We start from the raw sequence: 23,877 nt of genomic DNA, 5'->3' as shown, positions 1-23,877 counted from the left end.
ATCCCTAAAGTACCAACCAAATCTTTATTTCCTAATATCATTTTCCAATTGTTAACGATGATGTCCCTGATGAACCACATTTAGTCAACAATCGGTAAAGGGAACGCTAGGTGGTAACTACTGGTATTCTCTAAGACTTTGGAACCAGAACTTAAACCTATCTGACTAGAAAGAAGAATCGGTTTAGCAACCCCCTTCCTTAAAGAAATGACCTCTTTCTCTATTTTTTGAATCCAGTCTAATGCGTAACCTCTATACAAGAATAGTGACCTTAAAAATCCTACTTCACTTTGAAATACATCATCATCAGTGGTGAGCCTACTCAAACGAATTATTTGGCCCTTCACTACTCCTTTTTTCATATGTGTAGGATGTAAACTGTCCTTGTGTAAATACTGGTTCGCAAAAACCTCTTTCCTGTATATTTGACTTTTCAATGTGTTATTAACTGTATCTATACTAAGGAGGACATCAAGAAAGGGAATGTTATCCCCAAAACCACTCAATTTGAAGACCAAGAAGTCAGTACTGTGATTCAAATCTGTCACCAAGTCAGAAAATTCTTCAAAAGTGCCATTCCACAAAAAAAGTAAATCATCTATAAATCTAAAATATGCAAGTGCCCTATTGAAAAGATGATGTTTAACCAAAAATTTAATCTCCCAATTTGCCATAACCAAATTGGCAAAAGCTGGTGCCACCCTCGCTCCCATTGCTACTCCTGAAATCTGTTGATAAATATGTTTACCAAATCTGAAGAAATTATTCTCTAGGACTAACTCCATTAGATCACAAATGGTGCTAACCTTGTGTTTCTCAACATCAGAATATAAAGTCAGGTATTCCCTCAAATATTCTAATCCTTCTGTTTGCTTGATAGCAGTATATAAGGACTTGACGTCAAGAGTAGCAAAACTGACAGAACTAGATGAAATATCTATACTCCTTAGTTCTTCCAATAAATGCCAGGAATCTCTGATGTAAAATCTAGTTCTCTGTACAATAGGATTCAGAATATAGTCAAGCCAAATAGATATATTCTCAGTTTTGGAATGCTTTGCGGAAATAATAGGTCTAAAAGGTGGGTTATGCTGGTCAGCATATAATTTTGGAATACCAAATAATGTAGCCAGTTTTGGGTGTTCGACCAACAAATATTCATAACTCTGATGATCTAATTCTCCTTGGTTAAACATGTCAAACAACAGTGTATCAACTCGTTGAAAACTTTTTTTAACAACATTGACACTAGTCACTTTGTATGTCTCACTGTCACTTAACATGTCTATCATAGATTCATTATATTGAATGGTATCCATGACCACAATTTTACCCCTTTGTCAGCCTTCATTGTTCTAATATCAGAATTTTTGCATAAATCTTGCAAAGCTCCCTTTTCAGAGGAACTTAGATTGTCATCACTTACATAACCTGTCATCCTGCGAAACTCATTTTCACATTGATTTTGAAACATTTGCAAAGTAGTATGCAGTGGGGGGTTAAAAGTACTAGCTTTTTTCGGCCCAGTCATGGAAGGAGTTTGAACAGTGACCAACACATCATGCATTATATACTGTAGGTTCAATTTTCTTAAATATAATCTAAAATCTATTAACAATCTACCAATATTCACTCTATTATTAGGTATAAATGAAAAACCTTTTTTCAAAACATTAACAGTTTCAGTGGATAAAGCAACTCCAGATAAATTAATAACATTGATGCTAAAATCTTCAGCTTGTCTTGTGGTATTCACTTGTATTTCCTCTGGTTGGGGTATCTCCCTCTCCCTTTCCTCTTCCATTTGTTTAGGGATGTATTGTTCCACTTCTGAGTCTGTTTGTTGACTGGCACTGCCAGTGGAAAAGGGTCTTGGCTAGGTCCCTGCTTTCCATTGACAAGTATTTCAGCATAATTTCCATTAGAAGAATTGCTAGAATGTTGGTTGTTAAAGTCAGAAATGGCGCCGACTTCTCCATTAGATACACTATTGTGTCTAATATTCCTGTCAGAACCTCTAGAACCAACATCATTTGTTGTTGAAAATGCTATAGTATTTGTGGCTTCCTTAGCCCCACTGTTTAAAGCAGGACTTCCACTGTCACTGCTGTTGTAGATCTTAACAGAAGGGTCTTCTACCCTATCTTGTAATAAATATGCATGTTAGGCCTGATAAGCCAAAATGTCTCTTTTTAGTTTATGTTGTTTCCTAGTCACAATGGAAGCCTGGTGCCTGTCAGCCTTCGCTTCTACACCGTTGTATAAAAGAATATCATCTTTAAAACATCCAAAGCATTTGATTTTCTCATCTAGTGATTTAATATTTTCCCTGATAGTCTCAAGTTCTTTCAAGTAGTGTTCAACCAAAAAACCCATCATGGTGATGCCAGTATTGTTATAAAGCTCAATAAGTTTGGTACTCAGTTCATCACCAAAAGTTACACAATTAGGGAACTTGGCTGTCCTTAAGCCCTGAGGCACAATTTTCCTATTTATACATTCACTCAAATAGGATACCTCTAGCTCTAACGTGACAAACATGAAAACCATTTTTTCTAGGCCATATATGCCCTTTTTACAGTTAATAGTGTCAGTATAAGCACTATCATTTATCGACTTACTTGCTGCTGAATCAGATGCTTGAACTTGAACATCAGCAAACGGATTATTGAAAGATTTGCAAATGTAATCCCACACATTGCTTTCGTTTATTCCTTTGTTTGTGGTGTTCAACACTGTCGTCGATGCTTTAGCTAAACAGCTAGTACTAGCTGTGACGTCACTTCCTGTGTCGTCTGGTGGTAAATCTAAAACTGTAGCTGTTAAAGACTTCTCATTAGTGCCTTTGACTGAACCAGCCACACTGCTTGCAGAATCACTAGCGATATCTGACTTAGAATGTTCCTTGAACATGGTGGAAACAAAAGTGTCTTTGACTGTTTGAACAATTGTGTTTCATGTGAACATTATTACATAGGAAAAACCAAAAGGCTTCTAAAAAGAAAAATCTACGAGCACGATTTGGCTATAAAAAACAAAGATCAGTTTAATTCTTTGGCCAGACATTCTTTAACATGTAGAGATTTTAAGAAATTTCAATTTTCAGTTTTGGAACAAATCAACACTAGTGAATTTGGAGGAGATTTAAACAATGTCTTAGAATGCAAGGAGACATTGTGGCAACTTTTGTTGGGGGCTGATAGGTTGCCTGGCCTCAATGATTATATTAATTTAAAATGTTTTTTTGAAATATAGATAGGTGTTTCAGACCATATGCATGTGATCCATGTGTGTTTTGTGTGAGGTGTACATGTGTGTACACATAGATGTTCATATCACTCTGATTCCCTTCAGAGACATGATATGATTTACATTATTCATATATATACATTTTTTTTGTTTTATACATATATTACATTTTATATATATTAGATTATATACATTTTGGTGTGTGTACTTGTGTGTATATAACATCATTATTTTTATATTGTCATATATATTTTTTACGACATTTACATATATATTTTTTCACATGTGTATTTTACATTTTCATAGTGACTGTCTGGTTCTATGTTTGTGTGTGTGTGTGTGTGTGTGTGTGTGTGTGTGTGTGTGTGTGTGTGTGTGTGTGTGTGTGTGTGTGTGTGTGTGTGTGTGTGTGTGTGTGTGTGTGTGTGTGTGTGTGTGTATGTGTGTGTCTGTGTGTGTGATGTGTGTGTCTGTGTGTGTGTGTGGGGGGGGGTACATGTCTATATGTGCATATGTGTGTGTGTGCGGGTGTGTGTATGCATGTGAATGTTGTGTCTACGTGGGAGAGGTCTTTGGATACACATTTCATATGCTCAAGTTGATTACTATGCTATTCACACAGCATGAATTTACACTGCATTTTTATGACTGTTTTTTTATGACTGTATTTTTGCATTTATACATATGTATGTGTATATATGTGTATATACATTCATCTGTGTATATATATATATATATATATATATATATATTTGTTATAATTATGACAATACTTCATTTTTGTAGAAAATCACATTTGTTATTTTTTCAGTTTGATGGTCATGATGTCATTTCCTGTTTAGTAAGTTATTTAAGGAACTGGAAATCATTTGAAAATGTTTCTGAGGAAGTTCACGTATTAAACAGTGGATGATGAAAGCGCTAAATTTTTGGCTTCTGGTTTACTTGTTTTTTTTGCCAGCAGGTCTGCAGTTAATTTTTTCGTTTTGTTTGGTTGTCAGCATTTTTTGCTGTTTGCATTCCTAGATATAATTGGAAAACTGAAGTGCATACACAAATAGATAAATTGTATTTAATAAAATGACTGTCTTGGATCTTCCAACTCCCCAAGCTGATAACATTTCATTTTTGCAATGACTGCAGGATTCAAAAACTGCATTGCATGCTGCTAGTCATATCACTAGAGACTTTTCAAACTTTATAAATGCAGGGTTTTTTATAAATTTGAAACCCTACCAAATTTAATAGAATATGAATAATAAAAGGATTCCAATTACAGGAAAAAAAATACTTGCTAGTCTGTAATTTTTCTAAAGAGAAACGCAACTGAAAATCAATGGCGAGAAGCAGAAATGTGATTTAATTGATATCAGTATATTTCTGTCCATCCTCCTGTTTGCACTTGTTATAGTACTTAAGTGCCTGGTTTGGTGTGTTCTTATATTTGGTGATGGTATGCTGTCTATTGTATGTGTTATCCCAAAATGCGGTTGAGTGTGTACCTAGACTTGTTGGGTCAATGTTCGGCTCCTGAAAACAGTAAAATGTGAACAGTTAAATCTCAAATGGAAAAGAGTAAAACAAAAAAGCAGTGAACAAGGACATCATCAAAAAGAAATGCATCAAAAGGTTATAGCCAGCGAACATCGCAATCAAAAACAATCAAGGTGGGGGACTGCACCCCCAACCCTACCCCCAATTATGTACACCAACTCCAAGATCAGACTACAGTGGGGAATAGGGCACATTTAAAGGGTTTCTCTTCACTTACCATTTACATTGCATTACTACCTGGTTGTTGGCCAACTATGGACATTCAATGAATTTATTTTCGTTGATGTCTGTGTTCACAGCTTTTTTGTTTCACTCTTTTCCATTCGAGATTTAGACATTCGCATTTTATTCTTTTCGGTAGCCGAATATGGACCAGATTTGCCATAGATCTGTAACAATGCTAATTCCTGAAGCCTCCCTGCAGCAAAAGCTCTGAGTCTAAGAGTTCTCCATCCCTTTAGTACCTTTGAATCCTCTTATACTTGACAGTACTGTTTTCTAGCAGAGACAGCCGTTTGCTACAGAACAGGCCCTGGGAGTCTCTCTCAGTGTCAGAAGTTGTGGCCAAAATCTGAATCCACTGTGCTCTTCTCCCAATATTCCACATCATTCAGATCATGTGATTACTAAAATGCATCTGTCCGCTTTTGTGCTTCACTGTTCCCCTTCTCCAAGGAAAACTCACATGAGCATCCCTTCTTTGTTTAACTTTGATGTCTAAACAGAGCACATACTGGCTTCATATATAAAATTAGCTAATAGATAAAGTGAGGTGGTGGAATTCCTTTTATTTGTTTTTTTTTAACTGTCTTACCTGACCTCTGTGTAAGTATGGTGTCTCCATGCAGCCTGCCCAGCCCAGGTGTGACAGGCCTAACCTGTTGTGATCTGCAGATAAATCAGTTCCAAATCAACAGGATACATAAAGAAATAACTTTAGTCAGTACCAAAATTAATCCCCTTTCCTCCAAGATCTGCTTCATATTATTTACAGTATTCATTTTTAGCTGGATAACACCCATAATTCTCATGTACAGAGTCCTCTTTTAATGGCTGACCAAGAATTCATTTCTGGGGGTATGCAACTTAATCAGAGCTTTTGCTAGGTACAGGAAATAATGCCGACATTTGTATGCCAATGCGATGAATACACTTTCTTTGAGGCAAATGTTCACATCCCAGAAGATTGTATACTATGGAACATATGCATCCCGTGTAAAACACACACATACACAAACACACTACTAAGGAAGAAGTGCATTGCCAATGCTCAGATGTTCACAGCCATTTCCACCACAGGTATATCACTCACTTTACTTTCACAACCCCTCCACACACCCCTTCACCTGCACAAAGTAACCGCACTACCCTATGCAGCATTTAAGACAGTCTCTAAACTGAATGCCCTTTACACACAGCACACGTACACCAGCACTGTCATACTAAATGCCACACAGGACTGATTCAGACTCATAGCATTTACACAGCTGACCACTCACTGCAGAGTGTTCTTTCTTATTTTTGAGGTCATGTGCAAGCCCTTGGAATAGAACTGATTTTAAGGAAGGTGCTGTGCCACAACTATTTTCTTCTTCTTATTGTGGTGGTGCTGCGGTAGCATTGTCGCCTCACAGTAAGACGCTGTCTGGTTCGATTCTCAGTTAGAGCGTCTTCTGCGTGGAGACATGCATGAATGGGCATACCTTCGTTGAAGGTTGTGCATCAGAGCTGGTAACTCGGCACGTAACAATCAACTGCCAATCATTAGCAGACCTGAGTTCCGCTGTGGCGACCCCTAACCGGGAAAAGCCGAAAGACACAAACAAACATTTCCATGTTAATATCTAAAATGTTGCAAAATACAAAGCTTGACAGAGCTGTCTGTCTTTTTCCTCATAGTGAAATGGAACAGAAGTATAGGTCTATGCTAAAAATTCAGTCATAGCCTGTAAGACATTTTAACTACTTCAGTTCATGCTCCCAGATATTTTATTTTCTTTGCATTTTCAATCTGCTAGTGTTGTCCAACATACTTAATAACTACAGACTTAGTAAACATACTACTAAATTATCAAAATATCCAGTAATCTCACATAACTTGCTCTATAGGAAACTTTCATATGGCTATAAATGTTAGCCCCACCAAAAAAAAAATCAACTCCTTTTCTGGAGCCTATAAAGTCAAATTACAGATCTAAAATAGAATCAAATTTAATATGTGTGACATCCATAGTAACATAATGCTATGCATGTTAGCAGGACATACTTTGGCAGTTGGTATCTACAGGTATGGCACTAAAACAGAGATTAATATTGCGTGTGACTTAATTAGCAAAAAAAAAAGCTATTGCTGCAGCTGTCATTGCCTTTATTAATTACAAAACACTCTCCTTACCATTGGACTTTTAGCCCATTTCTTCGGCCCAAACACTTACACCTGTAAACACTATCACCCTGAGCAAACTAGTCCTTAGGATACCTTTCAACTTCTTTGTTTAAAAATTTTGCTCAAAGCCAAAAATATTTGGGGGAACAAATGCCCGGAATTGGGGACAGTTTTTAGATAATATACAATTCACTTACAATCTAAATAGAACAACAGGTTTTGCATCAACATGCTTTTTTTAAAACAAGGATGACACTCTATTATTATTCCTGTAACCTTCAGTGACTTACCAGAAAATTAAACATTTTACAGAGTTCAGAGTGAAATTATTAGCCTACATCTGGGACATTCTGCAAAATTCTGAACAGTTTAGAGGTTTTGTGCTTATGCTTGCTAATAATGTGCTTGTTCGGGTATTTTACTTACATTTCCTGAACACATGTTTGGGCTTTTCATGGTTCATCCTTCTGTGCCCTGAAAGAATGTTTAGAATGATGTTCATTTACTCAATCTTATCGTTTTGTAAAAATTCCGATTCTGGAACCATATGCTAAATATGATTCTAACAACAATAAATTATTTAATATCCAAGCAATGAACCTAATAAATGAATAAAGTCCCCGCTTCCTTTGTATGATTCCTTGCATTTAATATCTCTGTTCTGCAATACTAACAGCCAGTTTCATGTAGCCACAGTTAAGGCACTTCTCTTATCTCCTCAGAGATACTTTCCTGAATAAACAGCCATGCCTTTCTTAAAACAGTGCTATATTACCATACCGGGGGATAGGGAAGATAATGGCTGTCCTTGTATAATTCTCTTAATATCTGCTGTTACATAATAAACTCACTTATAGCAGAATTCAGACATTTCTAAACATCAGTGATAAATCTACAGTGCATGTTTGCTTATTCAGAATAAACTGAAACAGCCAAGAATTGCCAGCCAAAATCCAGTGATCAGGCAAAAACATGTGTTCAGTAAAGACTAGGATATCCTCGGACATTAACATTAATCAGGCCACCTGTGACCTTTAGTCACCCAGTGGATATGCTAAGGTTGATAAAGACGATTCTCCAGCTAATGTTCTAAGGCTAAATTCCTGAAGTTATGTGAACAGTCACTGCTATGTAAGTGATCCTGAGATGGTCAATGCTGTGGCAAATAGCTTTTTGTCCTTACTGCTCTCCAGTTGACTCAAGCACATGTAGTGGGCAACAGTACTGGAGGAGCTCACCAGGGATGTTTGGGAAAGCCCATCATTTGCTATATTGTCCATTGTGGAGGTGCTGAATTTATGGAGTGTCATAACTTAAATTCTACTAGGAAGTTGACTGAGTTTTACATCTAGAAATTTTAATGACTTGTATATGGATATAATTCTGCCAAGGAGTTGTGTGCAAAATCCCATACATGCATGAGCCTTGGAGTAATTACTGGGCATTACACTGTGGTTTCCAGACAACAGAGATAGGAATTAGTCTCATGTGAAAAAATGCAGGGGTGGCAGCCATAATTATCTTGGGTTGTATCAGCCTAGTAATAGAAAAAATGAAGAGGAACATTTGAATCCATAATGGGACTGGGGCTCACTGGGAACTGGGATATGGCAAAAAAGATAATCTCAGTATTACTGATTATGTTTTATCTTGGAGATGAACAGATGTTTATTTTTTGGGAAAATCTACTGATTGAAAGAGTTCCATAATGCAAACTAGATTGTTATATTTCAGCTACTTTAGTTCCTTTTATTTATGTCTTCCGAGAATGTGGATTGACCAGACTGTGATTGAGAACATACCAAAAACATATTACCACATGCTATTGTATATAACACAACCTAAGGAAAACACTTAAGGTCTAAGACTCGTCTTAAAAAAACGCTTTCAAGACATTTACAACTTGTTTTCTGCTTCTATCCATCTGCGTAAATGTTTTTGTAAATGTGTTGTGCCTGAAACTTGTCTCTTGTCATCAGTGGACTTTCCTGGTAAACAAACTTTCAAATAAAATAAAAAGGAAAGGTAATTTAGATTAACAAAACACAACCTTTTCACAATTTCATTTTTCCATTCTTGGATACGCAAATATAATTTGAAATGCAAAATTTTATAGTTTCTTATCGGGTCATATTCATGAAAAATATAATACTCTTACTTATAATGAATATAAAGTATGTTTTTTTTTTCTTTTCTTGTCTTTTACAGAATCTAATAAGGTGAAACTTGAAAAATCTACTGGTCTGAAGATCCAACAATCTGGAACAGGAGAGGTAAGCTATATTCACTGACTCCTTTTTACATAAGAACATACACTTAAAATTGTAGTTGCATATATATGAGTTGTTAGTCACTATGTGAAACATCTCTATTTCATTGAAAAGGTGTGACTATGGAGAAACTTGTAAGTTACTCAGAGATAACAATGTTGTCCTGTGTGTATTTTATATGTCCATATAACAGTTGTGAAAAGTCAGTGCCGGTATTTTTATTGTTATCCTTTTGTTTGCGGCTTGGCAGTTTTACTTGCGGAATTTTTCTTTCTGTTTTAGGGTTTGTTAGACTGCAATGCATTTATAACGCAATACCATGCATATGATTAAAATAAAATGCGGAAATATTTAGTATTTGCACTACAGCTTCAAGTGTCATATTGTGCATAATATACTTACATTATGAGCTATGTATACCTGCATTATATTTGTTAAAAAGGTTTATTTAAACCGAATATTGCATGAATACTAAATGGCCTCAAAGTATATAATGAGATGTCGCTGGTATTAATTCCAAAGAGATATGTGCAGATGTACCCTATTTAACAGGAAGAAGTTTGTGTCATTTTATTACATTGTAGAGCATTGCTTGTTTAGTTGTTTTGTTGTGTAGTTGTGAGTAACACAGGGACTTTAGTATGATCTAGTATGTAACAAAGCATTCTCTTTTCTTGCCATAGTCAATATATAATGAAGGTACAACCATTACAGAAGTTCTCCATTCCAATATTTTATGGGAAAAAATCAGTAATAAAGTGGACATTTTAGTTCATAATGGTATCACTCAAAGGAAATCTTGATTTTTTTAAAATAGAATTGAGAAAAATAATAAGTAAATATCAAATTGTTATTCTACGCACTATTTTATTAAAGTAATCAGACTGAAAATTGTACTGATGTCAAGCCATGCTATAGCCAAGTTTTGATAATTAAACTTTAAGCTATCATATTTGTTCATGTCCTGGGAAAAAAGGCAACAGTTATGGTACAATATTATAATGAAAGAACTATTACTTTCAACTACAGAAAAACACCATAAAAGAACCAAAAAAATTCTGGACTAGTATTAATAATCTTCTATCCCCTGGCCAAGCAATCACACCGAACCCTCAGGATTCTGACCCAGATAATCCCACACAAATAGCCAATGACTTCAACTCTTTCTTCACCAATGCCATCCAAACTCTTGCAAACCACCTTTCTCCTGACACTTCTAAACTACTCTCACCTAGTTCAAAAACTACTCTTCCTCCCCTTCACCTACAACCTGTATCTACCTCCTATATCCAATCTCTACTCCAAAAACTAAAACCTACCACCCCATCTGCAGACAAGCTTCCTGCAGAATACCTGCAAATAGGAGCTACAGCCACTGCCTATCCCATTGCCATCCTAATAAATAGATCTATAAAGGAGGGTATTGTCTCTTCTATCTGGAAGATATCCCATATCATTCCCCTTCACAAAGGGGGCAAGTCTAATGACTTCTCTAACTTTCGTCCCATAGCACTATTATCACCTATAGCTAAAATCATGGAAAAATGTATCCATAAACAACTACTAAACCACCTTCTCCATAATAACCTACTTGCCAATAGTCAACATGGATTCAGACCTTCCCACAGCACCACTACTGCATTACTCTCCTTTACCAACTCCATCAACTATAACTGTAACATCAATAAACTCTCATCTTCTCTCTTCATAGACCTATCAAAAGCCTTTGATATGGTTAATCATAAACTTCTTCTGTACATACTAAAATCTCATGCACTTGATCCCTCCTCCTTAACTTGGTTTACTTCTTATCTTGAAAATCGTCAGCAGGCAGTACTCTGGAAAAGTTCACTATCTACCCTCCTTCCTATCTCTATAGGAGTACCTCAAGGGTCTATCTTAGGCCCACTTCTATTTTCTATCTTTATTAATGACCTCCAATCAGCTATACCTAACACCACTTGCATACAATATGCAGACGATTCCACTATAATCTGCACTGCTTCTTCTCAAGTGGAACTTCAACCTCTTACCCAAAAAACCTTTACCACTGTTGAACAGTGGTTCTCTGACCATTGTCTACTCCTTAACCCCAAGAAAACCAAATTACTACTGTTTGCACCTACCCGCAAAGCTACTTCCCTAAACTTCTCTATTACTTCCACTGATAACACTCATATTACTCCTGATTCTTCTACAAAACTACTAGGTATTACTATTGACAATAATCTTAACTTTGACTGTCACATCAATAACACAATAAAAGTAGTTAACAAAAAGATTGGATCCCTTTACAGAATGTCCAAATAATGTTCTTTGCTATGCCTCAGACTCACCAAACAGCCGAAAAATAAGTATAATGAAAGAAAAGGTGAGACTCTGCTGGATGTTCCACTGCTTTATTAAAATACACAAAAAGTTGTATCCAAAACTGGTAAGAAACTCCAACAAAATAAATATCCACTGACAAGCGCTTTTAGGTTAAAACCCTTCATCAGATCACATACTAAAAACACTTCCTGATATTTAAAATACATGTCAACCAATGAGAGTTAGTAAAAAGCCCGCCTTTTCTGCAAGGCTGGTTTTAAAGGTACACAGTCATTTAAGCCCAGAGTTCTGTGGGCCATCAATTCCAAAATCCATTTGGACTCCATAGATTCAGTTAATAGTTTAACATCACCCCCCCTATTGTTCATGACAACATTAACCACTGCTTTGAATTTAAAATTATGTGTGGGGTGGGTCTCAATATGCTTATATAAAGCATTATGTGCATCTTTATTCCTAATTGAAGACATATGTTGCAATATTCTTACCTTAAACATATTGTTGGTCTTGCCAACATAAAAACATATGCATTCAGTGCACTCCGCTATGTAAACTAAATTACTTGTCCTACAGGTAGCTTTTGCTTTGAAATTAAAAACATGTCCACTGACTGGATGTGTAAAGGTGTGATCTTTATTTATAAATTGGCATGCTTTACAATATCCACATGGGACACTGCCAATTTTTTCTTTTAGAATACAAGTTTGGGTTACTGTTTTCTCTTTACAAAGGATGTCTTTTAGATTCTTGTTTCTCCTATAACCAAATTGTGGATAAGCCCCCACTATATTTCTTAACTTGTTATCTCCCCTCAAAATATTCCAGTTTCTGTTGACAATATCCCTGATGTCTCCTATATTACTACTATATGTAAACAATACCCTTGGTTCATTAAGTTTGTGTGTGGTATTAGTGGTTCTTATTTCCCCTTTATTACATTTAAGCCATGGCTTAAATCTATTATCTCTTTTTGTGTGATTGGTATCAACCACTCTATTAACCAGTTCTCCTCTATAGCCCCTTTCTAAAAAGTTGTTCTTCAAATTAACCATTTCACATTCAAACATCTTATCATCCAGATTCAATCTGGATATTCTTCCAATCTGGCCCTGAACAATATTTGAAAACATATATCGGGGGTGCATGCTATCGAAACAAAGCACTGTATTTTTCCAGCACTCCTTCCTATGTTTAAGGTAAGAATATTGCAACATATGTCTTCAATTAGGAATAAAGATGCACATAATGCTTTATATAAGCATATTGAGACCCACCCCACACATAATTTTAAATTCAAAGCAGTGGTTAATGTTGTCATGAACAATAGGGGGGGTGATGTTAAACTATTAACTGAATCTATGGAGTCCAAATGGATTTTGGAATTGATGGCCCACAGAACTCCGGGCTTAAATGACTGTGTACCTTTAAAACCAGCCTTGCAGAAAAGGCGGGCTTTTTACTAACTCTCATTGGTTGACATGTATTTTAAATATCAGGAAGTGTTTTTAGTATGTGATCTGATGAAGGGTTTCAACCCGAAAGCGCTTGTCAGTGGATATTTATTTTGTTGGAGTTTCTTACCAGTTTTGGATACAACTTTTTGTGTATTTTAATAAAGCAGTGGAACATCCAGCGGAGTCTCACCTTTTCTTTCAGTATCCCTTTACAGAATCAAATCCTTCCTTACACCAGAAGCCCGGACCACCTTAGCCCAATCTCACCTCCTCTCTACCCTTCTATATGCTTCCCCTATTTACACAAATCTCTCTAAAAGTAACCTTAAGAAACTTGCTTCATCTTACCATAATATTGCTCGATTTGCCACAGGATCCCAGTTTAGAACACACCACTGCCTGAACTTAAAACAACTAAACTGGCTTGAACTTCCTAACAAGCTTATTTATCAACAGCTCTTAATAGCTCACAACATTCTATATCAACCATCCAAAACACCAATACTCTCTAACCTCCTTACTCCCTACAACAATCTGAAACAACTACGTTCTTCAGATAAACTACTAGTTAATAGTACCAAACCCAATAATGCCGCAGGAGATTGTCTTTTTTCCAACTCAGTTGGCAAAATGTGGAACAAACTCCCACTCAATATCTCATCTTTGTCCACTCTTCCACTCTTTAAAAAACAACTGAGAATCCATCTTAATAAACACTGGCTTTGCTCCTGTACCAATCCTGATTAACCATTCTTCCTCCTTTCCTCTACCTCAATATTTCCTTCTCTCTATACTACATCCTGACTGATCCCCACTGACATAACATCTTTGTGGATATAACTTATGTCATATATACTATGAAAAAAAAAATATATATATATATATGACTATGTATTATTTACACTACGTTTTGATATTATCTATTGCGTATTGCAATTATTTAATAACTTTTTCTTAGGAATACTATCTTGTTATGTATATTTCCTCTGACATGTAAATTACCTATACTAAAGTCTGATTATCTTTTATGCTTAATTTTTGTATTGTTTTGCTTTGTTATTTTTTTGTATTCCCTATACTTGTTATAACCATTGGAGCTTTTCTCCCCGGGCCTCCACTGAAAATGGACATATATCCAGCTGGACTAGCCCGGTCAACAAATGTAAAATAAATAAATAAAAATAAAATAAATTTATAAATATCCGCTTGATAAATATACTAATTTGTTGTCCTTTACAAAGCACAAAAAGAAGGAGAGAGGGAAAGAAAGGAAAACTGTGAAACAACATAATGAGTATAACGGGTTTCTCAACATCCCAGGTCGGAGTTATTGTATATTTGACAAACCAGACAAAATTTTTGTACCAACAATGTTTCAGTCAAAGCAAATAAAAATATCATGGAAACTAAACTAAAGGTAAATATGTCCAGTAAATGAAAAAGAGTATAGACCCATTACTGTAGAATGTTTAGGGAATAGTGAATTCTGCATAGTTTTTAAAATAAATTGATTTTTCTATTAGTGAGGTATAACATGTATGGCAAGTAATACCACAGAGTTTTCAGTCAGAAGTAATAATACATCTATCTTATAACTATCGATATATTCCTTCCTATGGCTTCTGCCTTATCATAATCCTTTAGCAAGACTCTATAAAGTTCTATTCACTTTGCATAATTTTTTAAAATGTTTTTGATATAACTGTCCCATAATATAAATTAGATATACTTCTAAATAAACACCTTAATTGTGACTGTATTGGTTTCATATAACTGAACTCTCAAATTTCTAGTTTATTCTCATTTATAAAAAAATTCTAGGATCTTAATGGTTGCATGACACACTATATGCCATAGCATTAACACTCATGTAAAGATTCACTCATTACTAATAAATATGTAATGTTTTACTTACTTTAAAAAGAAAATAACTTGTATTTGTATTATCCAGAGCTTCAATATATATACTAAGCTGTATTAAGTATAAAATAAGTATTGCAATGACAATTCAAAATACAATGATGGACTGATTGTAGAGTAACTTATTTTGTCTTACTGTATAATTTGGATAATTCCAATGTAGGAACTTCTCTAACTAAATTTATAAACATTTCGAAACTTTTCTTTTCCAATGAACAAAATCAAGCAATGTCATACTGTGCAAGGTTTCTTGGAGGTAACGTTATGCATTTAACATGGCGGGAGTATATCAATGAAACAATAAGGACATCAGAGCAGAATCTAAAGTAACTTCCTTTGCAGAGAAGGTCAAAAAGAGCAGGTTATGATGGTTTGAACATATGAGCAGGAAAGCAGAAGACAGTCTGTTGAGGATGATTTGGAAGAGGGATTGGAAGGAGGCAAGAGAGAACAACAAGCAGATGGATGGATTGTGTGACACAAGACCTGAGACAGCCAGGCATGACTGTCAAAGAAGGTAGGAGAGTGCCACTGAATCAAGAGAGATGGTGAAAGTTGATGTGACACCCCCTCCCCAAGTAAAAATGTGAAAAATGGGAGGGTTGATAATAATAATGATGATGATGACACAATTTTAATGTACCACTAGTAGCATTTTGTTGCCTATATTAAATGTACTCATAAGAGAAAAGAATCACACTGTATAAATGACTACCATTTGTACCATTTGAATACTCTTAATTCCAAGATTATCCAGATTAGTTATTGGGTATCTACATTTAGGCTTTGTAATCCTTTTTTCTTTTCTTTTCTCTTCTTTTCTTCACCTCCTCATGGCTGACCACCGGTTGCCTCTAGTTCCTCTTCTCATTCAGTGTGTCTACCAGACCTGCTCTAACCTCCCCTGTGCTCAACCTGACCCATGCCTGGGGCTATTCAGTCAATCAAGGATGATGTTGCGACGTCATTCTGCTGCCAGAAAACATGCCCTAATCTCCACCAACCCCAAAGTAACCTTACAAGCTCCACAATCACTGCCAATGGGAAGTGCATGCATGCATGCATGCTTCCATCCATGCATAGCCTCCCAACCAAGCATTATAACTGTGGTACTCAGCAAGATGTTAAACCTGTTATTGCAGGTGAGCCTAGGCAACCCCCCCACCAGGATGGGCAATCCTGTGTCATCCACTTACTCCTACCCTTCCCCATCTGATCTCTCCAAGTGCTATGCAGCTGCCTGAACATGAGACATCTAGTGTACAGGAAGGGCTTTATCCCTCTGTGCTATGAGTCCTTAATGGGTTACCACCTTGATCTTAAACCTGCTAACTTATTTTGAACTGCATTCAGAGTTATAATTCTGCTATTAATAGATTGCTATAAAGGCAAGTGCTTCAAAAGACTGTGTATGTGGCTAATGATCATGGCGGGCACAGCCTGGTTATTAATATATGTTTAATATTTCATAACATTTAGAATCTACAAGACCTTTTTGACAGATGGTGTGTACTGCCAAACTGACTTTGGGATCCCTGTTTTCCATGCTTTTTTGTCAGAACTATTTTCTTATGATAAGTAATTTTAAATGTAATGGTCATGATTAAAATACTGTGGATTTGTGTGCTATATAAACTCTAAGGTGGGTTATTTTTTGCAAGGTCATCCATGCACAGAAGTTTCAAATGGTTTAAAATATAGTTTGGTTTGTGATACTTTTGACTGTGTGCTGTTAACTAACTGAACTGGATGTAGAGCTGTGATCATGTTCTTAATGGAAAGGTGTTGTTTGTTTGTTTACAAGTAGCTTAAAAGATATCATATGGGACTGATGCCCAAGATGGCAGTAATATAGAGGATTATGACCAGGTCACTTATTACTGCCAAGTTGTTTTACATTTGAAAAAATGAATTCCAAGAAATGTATTTCAAGAGTGGGATGATGTCAAGCTGAAGAGGTGAATGCTGATATTCATTTGAAGATCATATAATCACTTGTTTATGATCAGGTTAATTCTTTGTATTTCATGGACCATTAACTTAGCCACCAGTTACAGAGAGACAGAGAGAGAGAAAATGTAGGGGTACTGAATGTTTTGCAGCTTTGAAAGCTGTAACTCAATGCTATTCATGCAATTATGTATAGCATATTCTTTATTCACTGAGTTATTTATTTAATATTTGTCAACCATGTAAGTGAGCTGATTCAAAGACCCTTTTCAACTATGACACAGGCCAGGAAGGTAAGTACAATCTCCATACAGTTATTATAAAATATACATCCTTAAGAGGAAGAAAGCAACATAGATGAGTTGACAATATGACAATATTGCAATATGCAAAGTAAAAGTAGCGCATTGCATCGACTAATTGTACAGAAAAGTAGACAAAAAAGAAAAAAAATTTCTTTTTTGTCTTTACTTCTCATTACACATTTTAGTTTATTTTAACAGAGTTTCCCTCCAATACTTGTTATCCTTTTTTGTTACTTAGAACATGGTTCTGCATGAGTACTAAGGAGGATTTATGGAATTCATGAATGTGAAGAAGATGAGAGTAACAAATATAACCACTATCTCTGAAGCAGTTACATTTATTTTTATCAGTGAGATGGTAGTGGAGGGATTTTTTGAATCATCAGTTAGTCTGATATTTTCAGGTACTGATTTCCGGTAAGAGGGTCAATTCTTGAGAAAGATCTTTGATAAGTAGCCCGAGTAAATGAAGGCCATTGTAAGTGACTAGTGTTAGAGCTCCAAAGGGAATAGGTAGCACATTTGATTGTCGATTTATTCAGTAGAGGCCACGGTGCTTTAGCTGCTTCAGTGCACTATAAGATATAGAGAAAACGAACCGTAGGAGCACAAAGTATTTTACAGGTTTCAAAGTGCTGGTACACTTAGTGCTGCCTCAGAAACAGAGTCCAGAAGTAACGTGTGCAGCTGCTTTTACAACACCTTTTATAATATGCAATACACATTCAGCTTCTTTACAAGAACTACGGCTGCATGAAGTGTTTACTGCTTTAAAAGCTGCTTTTCCTTCAGGGTGCTAATGTGTGATCCCTTTTTATGCTCTAACATGAGACTAGCAAGTAACAGTGGTCACAGCTGCTTAAAATGACTCTTTCACACACTTTTAAAGAATAACTGTGATGCTCTGTATGTTTCACTTATATTATTCTTTTTTAAATTTCGCTGCATCTGAAATCCCGTTGATCATTTGGTTTGACACTGTATTTTGATCACATGATCACAATCTTTGAATTGTACAGGATTAACAGGCTATATGTATACATACAGGCCTATTGTTACTTGCTAGGTTAGGCATGTATGCCTGTTGATAATAATAATTCCAGGACAATTTAGGACTGCTGTAATGAAAATGCTATTGCTCTAATGTACCCATTTTCTCAACAAAAAGGAATGTACATGTAAACATGAAAAGTGTTCACTGCACTGTTGGAACTAGATGTTAGAACTACTGGCTGTATTAAGATTATATATTTTGTAAAACTTGACATAAGAACACCCAGTGATGGTTTATTTGTACAGTGGATAATAGGACAGGTGACTACAATTGTTGTAAAATAACTTGATATCGGAGGCATTATAGGCTAACTTGATATCGGTGGCATTATAGGTGTCTGTTGTGCTATAAAGTGACAGAAGGCATACTGACTAATGAGTCATTGCCTTCCAATTGACAACCTGAAAGATTCAGCTGTACTCATGTCTGTAAGGATGGAATCATATATCAATTGTTCTATTATTTATTTTGTGACAGTGAATTAGCAATCACATCATATTCATCTATATGTTAGATTAAAATACTTTTTATTGGGTTAATCTCCCTTTTATTAATATTGAACTGAAATGGGAGAATGGGAGAAAACAATGCCATGTGATGTGTGATGTTTTGTGTTAATTAAAGATGTCATACCATACAGTGTGGCTTGTTAAAAGCGACTTCTAGGAAATATACCTAAACTAGTTTATTTGGTTGTTATGAATAGTTTGCAGAATGAAAAGGAGAAGAAGGAGGAACATTTTTAATACTTCTGAAGTGCATCAGCCAGCAGTTTTCCAGCCATGGCAATATCTGTGTTTGATGGAGTTTGTTGGCTTCTTTTCTTTTCTATTGGCCCGCTAGATTACCGCTTCATTATTTTCCAGCTGCGGTGGTGGTGCTGCAGTAGCATTGTCGCCTCACAGTTAAACGTTGCCCGTTCGATTCTCAGTTAGAGTATCTTCTGTGTAGCGACATGTGTGAATGGGCATTCCTTCGTTGAAGGTTGTGCGTTAGGCCCGGCAAGCCAGTACGTAAAAATCTACTGCCAATCGTTAGCGGATCAGAGTTCCGCTGTGGCGACCCCTAACTGGGAAAAGCCGAAAGACACAACACAACATTGATATGATGGAAGGAAAGAATGCACTGCCTGTAGCGATGATATATAGGGAGATAGCTGAATGGTCTAATGCAATGTCCTTGTTTCCCTTTTGGTCATGGTATATGTCGGATGTGAATTTGCTGGGCATGCATTCTGCTCACATGGGACATGTGGCTTTATGGTTATTGATTTTAAGTCTTGTATATGAGCATTGCATTTCATGCTTAAGGTCATGTTACCAAGGAGATATTACTGGCAACTTCCAACATATGTAACATTGGACATAAAAGAATAAATACTTGACAGTGAATTAGGTGGAAGTCTGGTTTAAACTGGGGGACGGTATTTGTTAAAGTACATCTGTTACAAGAGGTGGAATCAGAATCAAGGTGAAATATAATTGACAGACAAAGGGTGAATGCCAGTGGATTAGTCCCCCCCCCCATTTTATAGTTTTAATGATAACACTGTATAAAGGGATATGAAAAAAGGTGTCTAGAGAGAATTATTGGACTAACATGGGGCGTGGAAGAGAATTATTTAACATGAGATAAATGAATGGATATTGAGGAAAGTAAAGGCAGCCTACACTGGAGTACTGAATATAATCTCCTTAGCACCCCTATTTATGAGAGTACCCCAAAAATCTGACTGTTCTCATTACTTTTCTCCATTCATATCAGCGAATTCCCAGCTGACAATCCCTTAATCCCATGCAATTTTATGCAGATGGCACAATTATTTATGGATTTTATACATATATATATATATATATATATATATTTATTGCTTGATTTCAGCTGTCACCCTTTACTATATAGTCCCAACATTTCAAATGTTTCCAACTAGTTGAACTGTAGAAAATCAATCCTAAATCTAATAGAAGCCAAAGCCATTCAGTTTGCAACCCATAACAAACTGTAGGCTGTATCCTCAAACTGGTTATCAAAAGCTTATTGGATTAAATTAGTAATCATCTGCCAAAATTAAAAGTGCAATGCACTGGAATAAATGCTTGAGTGTGTATGTTTAGGCATATGTGAGGTTAGCAATGTGAGACTCTGTAACATTTTTCTTCATCTATCTGTGCCTGCAGCATGTTTTCTCGTGTTTTCAGGGTCACTTTATATGTTAATGCTGGTTAGTCTGCACCATACAGGCAGACATGTGCACACATGGGCTGCATAATATAAAAGCATTCCATGCATTACAACTGTTCCTGTTCTGAGTGTGTTTTCTAATGTAGCAGTATGTCTGTTGCTTTATTATGTCACTTTAAAGCACACACTTTACAGTACCATTTAATTTCAATACAACTATACAACATAATTGCTGGTATAACACAGGTTATTTATCCAGATAGAGTATCTATACATTTTAAACAAAATAGCTGTGTATCTGCTTTGTATAATATGGAATTGTTACGGCTACAGGTTGTTTTTCACTTGTAATGCATTCTAACATTCAGGAAGTCATAGACAGGAACAAGAAGTTGATGCTGAAGGAGCAAAGGTGATATGTAGTCAGGCCATCTCCAGTCACTGGCAGTAACCAGGTGGGGGTTGCTGCTTGAGCAGCCCTCAGTTATAGGTAATAATTGTGAGATTTATTCTGAGCTCATGGGGTGCTTAACTCATGACATACGCTGCTATAGTGAGAAGAGCATAAATAATAAACAAATTGACATTTCTGTAGGAATTGCCTCCGTGTGTGTGTGTGTGTGTGTGTGTGTGTGTGTGTGCGCGCATATGTGTACGTGTGTGTGTGTGTGTGGGGGGAGGGGGTGTATGTGTGTGTATACATCTTTATTATCCATTGTGAAACTTTTAGTAATAAACAAAGGAATTCCATAAGAATGATCAGAAGATTCCCATTTCACCTTTGGTTTTGGAAATAGCAAAGAGGATTTTCCATTATCCTTTCTTTCTGTTTATGCATTGAAATTCAGAATATGTTTGGACACAGTGATAGCAACGCTGCGTATGGATAAGAAAATGAGCTGCCAGCATCACAAAGGATTTTCCCTAAAGCATACTGCAGGATTGTGAATATATTTAAACCCTCAAGTTTCATAGATCCACAGATTTCATTTTGCCATAGCTGCAAGGCCCCATTATGATGAAAATGAGACCTTGACCTTTATTATACCTCAGCACTGTAATCCCAGCTTTTGAAAGCCTCAGCATAGATGGGGACCACAGCAAATAGCTTTCAGCATCAAGTTAATTTACAGACCATTTAACAGTAGCAAAGATGTGCATATAAGTTCATGCAGATTGGTGTGTGCAAAGTCTCCCAGATACACAGAAACACACACACACACACACACACACACACACACACACACACACACACACACACACACACACACACACACACAACACACGTAAAACTGCCCTGGTTTATTATTTACTGAAGCAGCATGTGTTTGTTTTTTGCCACTTTTGTGATTCAGTGCGCTGTCATGTCCATAATCACAGTATGTGTCACACAGGGACAGGTGTCATTATTTCATGCTAAAGAAAATATCCTGTTCACCAAAAAAATCAACCCTTTATAATACCTTCATTCCTGCCTCAGCAGCTTACTAAATGGAAATTTTAGTAAACAGTATAAATCTACAATTTGTTCACACAAAAATAACCATGCCAATTTTTAAGTAGCATTAAGACATACATTTTTTTAATTTGTTTAGATTAATTACTACAGCCTAACTGTAATAGCTGTAAGTTAAATGCCCTTAATCACTGATACAATTTTGCTTATGTTATTAGTGCAGTAAACAAGTGCAATACTTGCTGAGAGAGACACTGTACAGACAACTACATCTGTGCATGCATAACTACACATTCTTATGGTTTATTGCTTTATATTTATGTTGCCTTGACGCATGCACAAATTAATAGATTAATAAATAGATTGGTGATTGTGTACTTTTAGAGTCTGTGTAGGAAAATGCAGTTCTGTATAAAACAGTCACAGAGGTAATGTATAACATCTGTCTTTTAACGGAGCTGGTCATAAGTTAAACTAATAATTTTAAGTAAGCCAATGGGTTGACAGTCCAAACATTCAGAAAGTAAACCTGCAGAGTCAGACAGATTATTTTTCTGTGCATTAACCTGCTCTAATAATTATTAAGATCTGTTTGAGTGTGCGTGTGTGTGAGAGAGAGAGAGAGAGAGAGAGAGCTCCATTTGAAGCAAATTTGGGAGAAAATTGAATAAAAAACATGCAGACTTTAAAGGTACATCTGCAATTTTTTACCCATGGTTTGTTTTTCCAGAAATGTATTTATTTTATTTACACTTTCTTAAGCAGGTAGGTCCCACTAATCCAGTGGCATCTTTTCAGGAGAGACCTGAGGCAATATTCATATTGAGTAAGGTAAATATATCTAAGACTCCAGGGAACTATGCCATTATTGCAAATTATTTTTATCATTTGTGTAAATACCTTGGATAACATACAGTATATATACTACTTAACAATGTATCAAATGATGTTGTCAATAAAGTCCCCTGTTGTTTTTAATAATTGGTATGCAATCGTTTGCATTCGCCTGAACTGTTACTAACACAGGCAGATGGGAACCTTTGTTTAATGCAATGATGACCCATTTTTGAATAATGACTAGAGAGCTGGATGTGGCTAGAGAGCTGAGGGTCTCAAATGGGAAAGGAAGAGGATTACAGTCCACATCAACCCTGGATACTAGCTCACCAATCACCTGATCGCTACACTTTCACTCACTCACAAGAAAGGATGAGCTCAAAAAACATGATTCCTCATGGGACCTTCCACATGGTATGATGGATGGCTTTAATTTCCTCAGCAATGGGGGCATAGCTGGGTTAATAAAGTGTTGGGGCCTACTATCCCTGCAATGTCTTATTTATGTTGCAGATGAGGTTTAGACCCCAGGATCTGGTATTTCTGATGCTATTTGTTTAACAGATGTCCAATAGATCCATCAGAGTTGGATCAGAGGATACTTTGCAGGCCAGACTTAGATCAACTCTCAACAGTCTGAAGGAGACTGAGCATAGGAATAGGGCTTTGAGGCAGTCCATGTAGGCCACATTTTCTACACCATTTATTATTTTTGTCAGGAACTTTTGTGGATGTTCCATTTGTTGCTCATGCCTGGTGGGGTACATACTGATGTGGGCACTGTACTCAATTATGGGTCTAATGATGGCTGTATGTAATGGTATCTCTAACCCTAGATGCCATATCCTTGCTTATAAGTTGTGCAACATAGAATGATTTCCTTACTGGAGTAGATACAAGATAGTCAAATTCCAATTCACTGTCTACATG

General features: G+C 36.2%; 1 protein-coding gene across 2 annotated transcripts in view; it reads left to right on the top strand.

Annotated features, from left to right (window-relative positions):
• The window catches only part of PTPRN2 (protein tyrosine phosphatase receptor type N2), a 4,238,418-nt gene that overhangs the window by 3,023,702 nt on the left and 1,190,839 nt on the right, over positions 1-23,877 (top strand). For both annotated transcript variants that reach the window (XM_044062029.1, XM_044062028.1), the window contains exon 12: positions 9,398-9,462. In XM_044062029.1, the coding sequence (XP_043917964.1) occupies positions 9,398-9,462 (65 nt within the window). The remainder of the gene's footprint in view (positions 1-9,397; positions 9,463-23,877) is intronic.

Source organism: Protopterus annectens, chromosome 2.part1 (genome assembly GCF_019279795.1).
Source record: "Protopterus annectens isolate FY-2018-M chromosome 2.part1, PAN1.0, whole genome shotgun sequence".
Lineage (NCBI taxonomy): Eukaryota > Metazoa > Chordata > Ceratodontiformes > Protopteridae > Protopterus > Protopterus annectens.
Note: the sequence above shows the minus strand (reverse complement) of the source record. Positions and strands in the feature narration are given on the sequence as shown.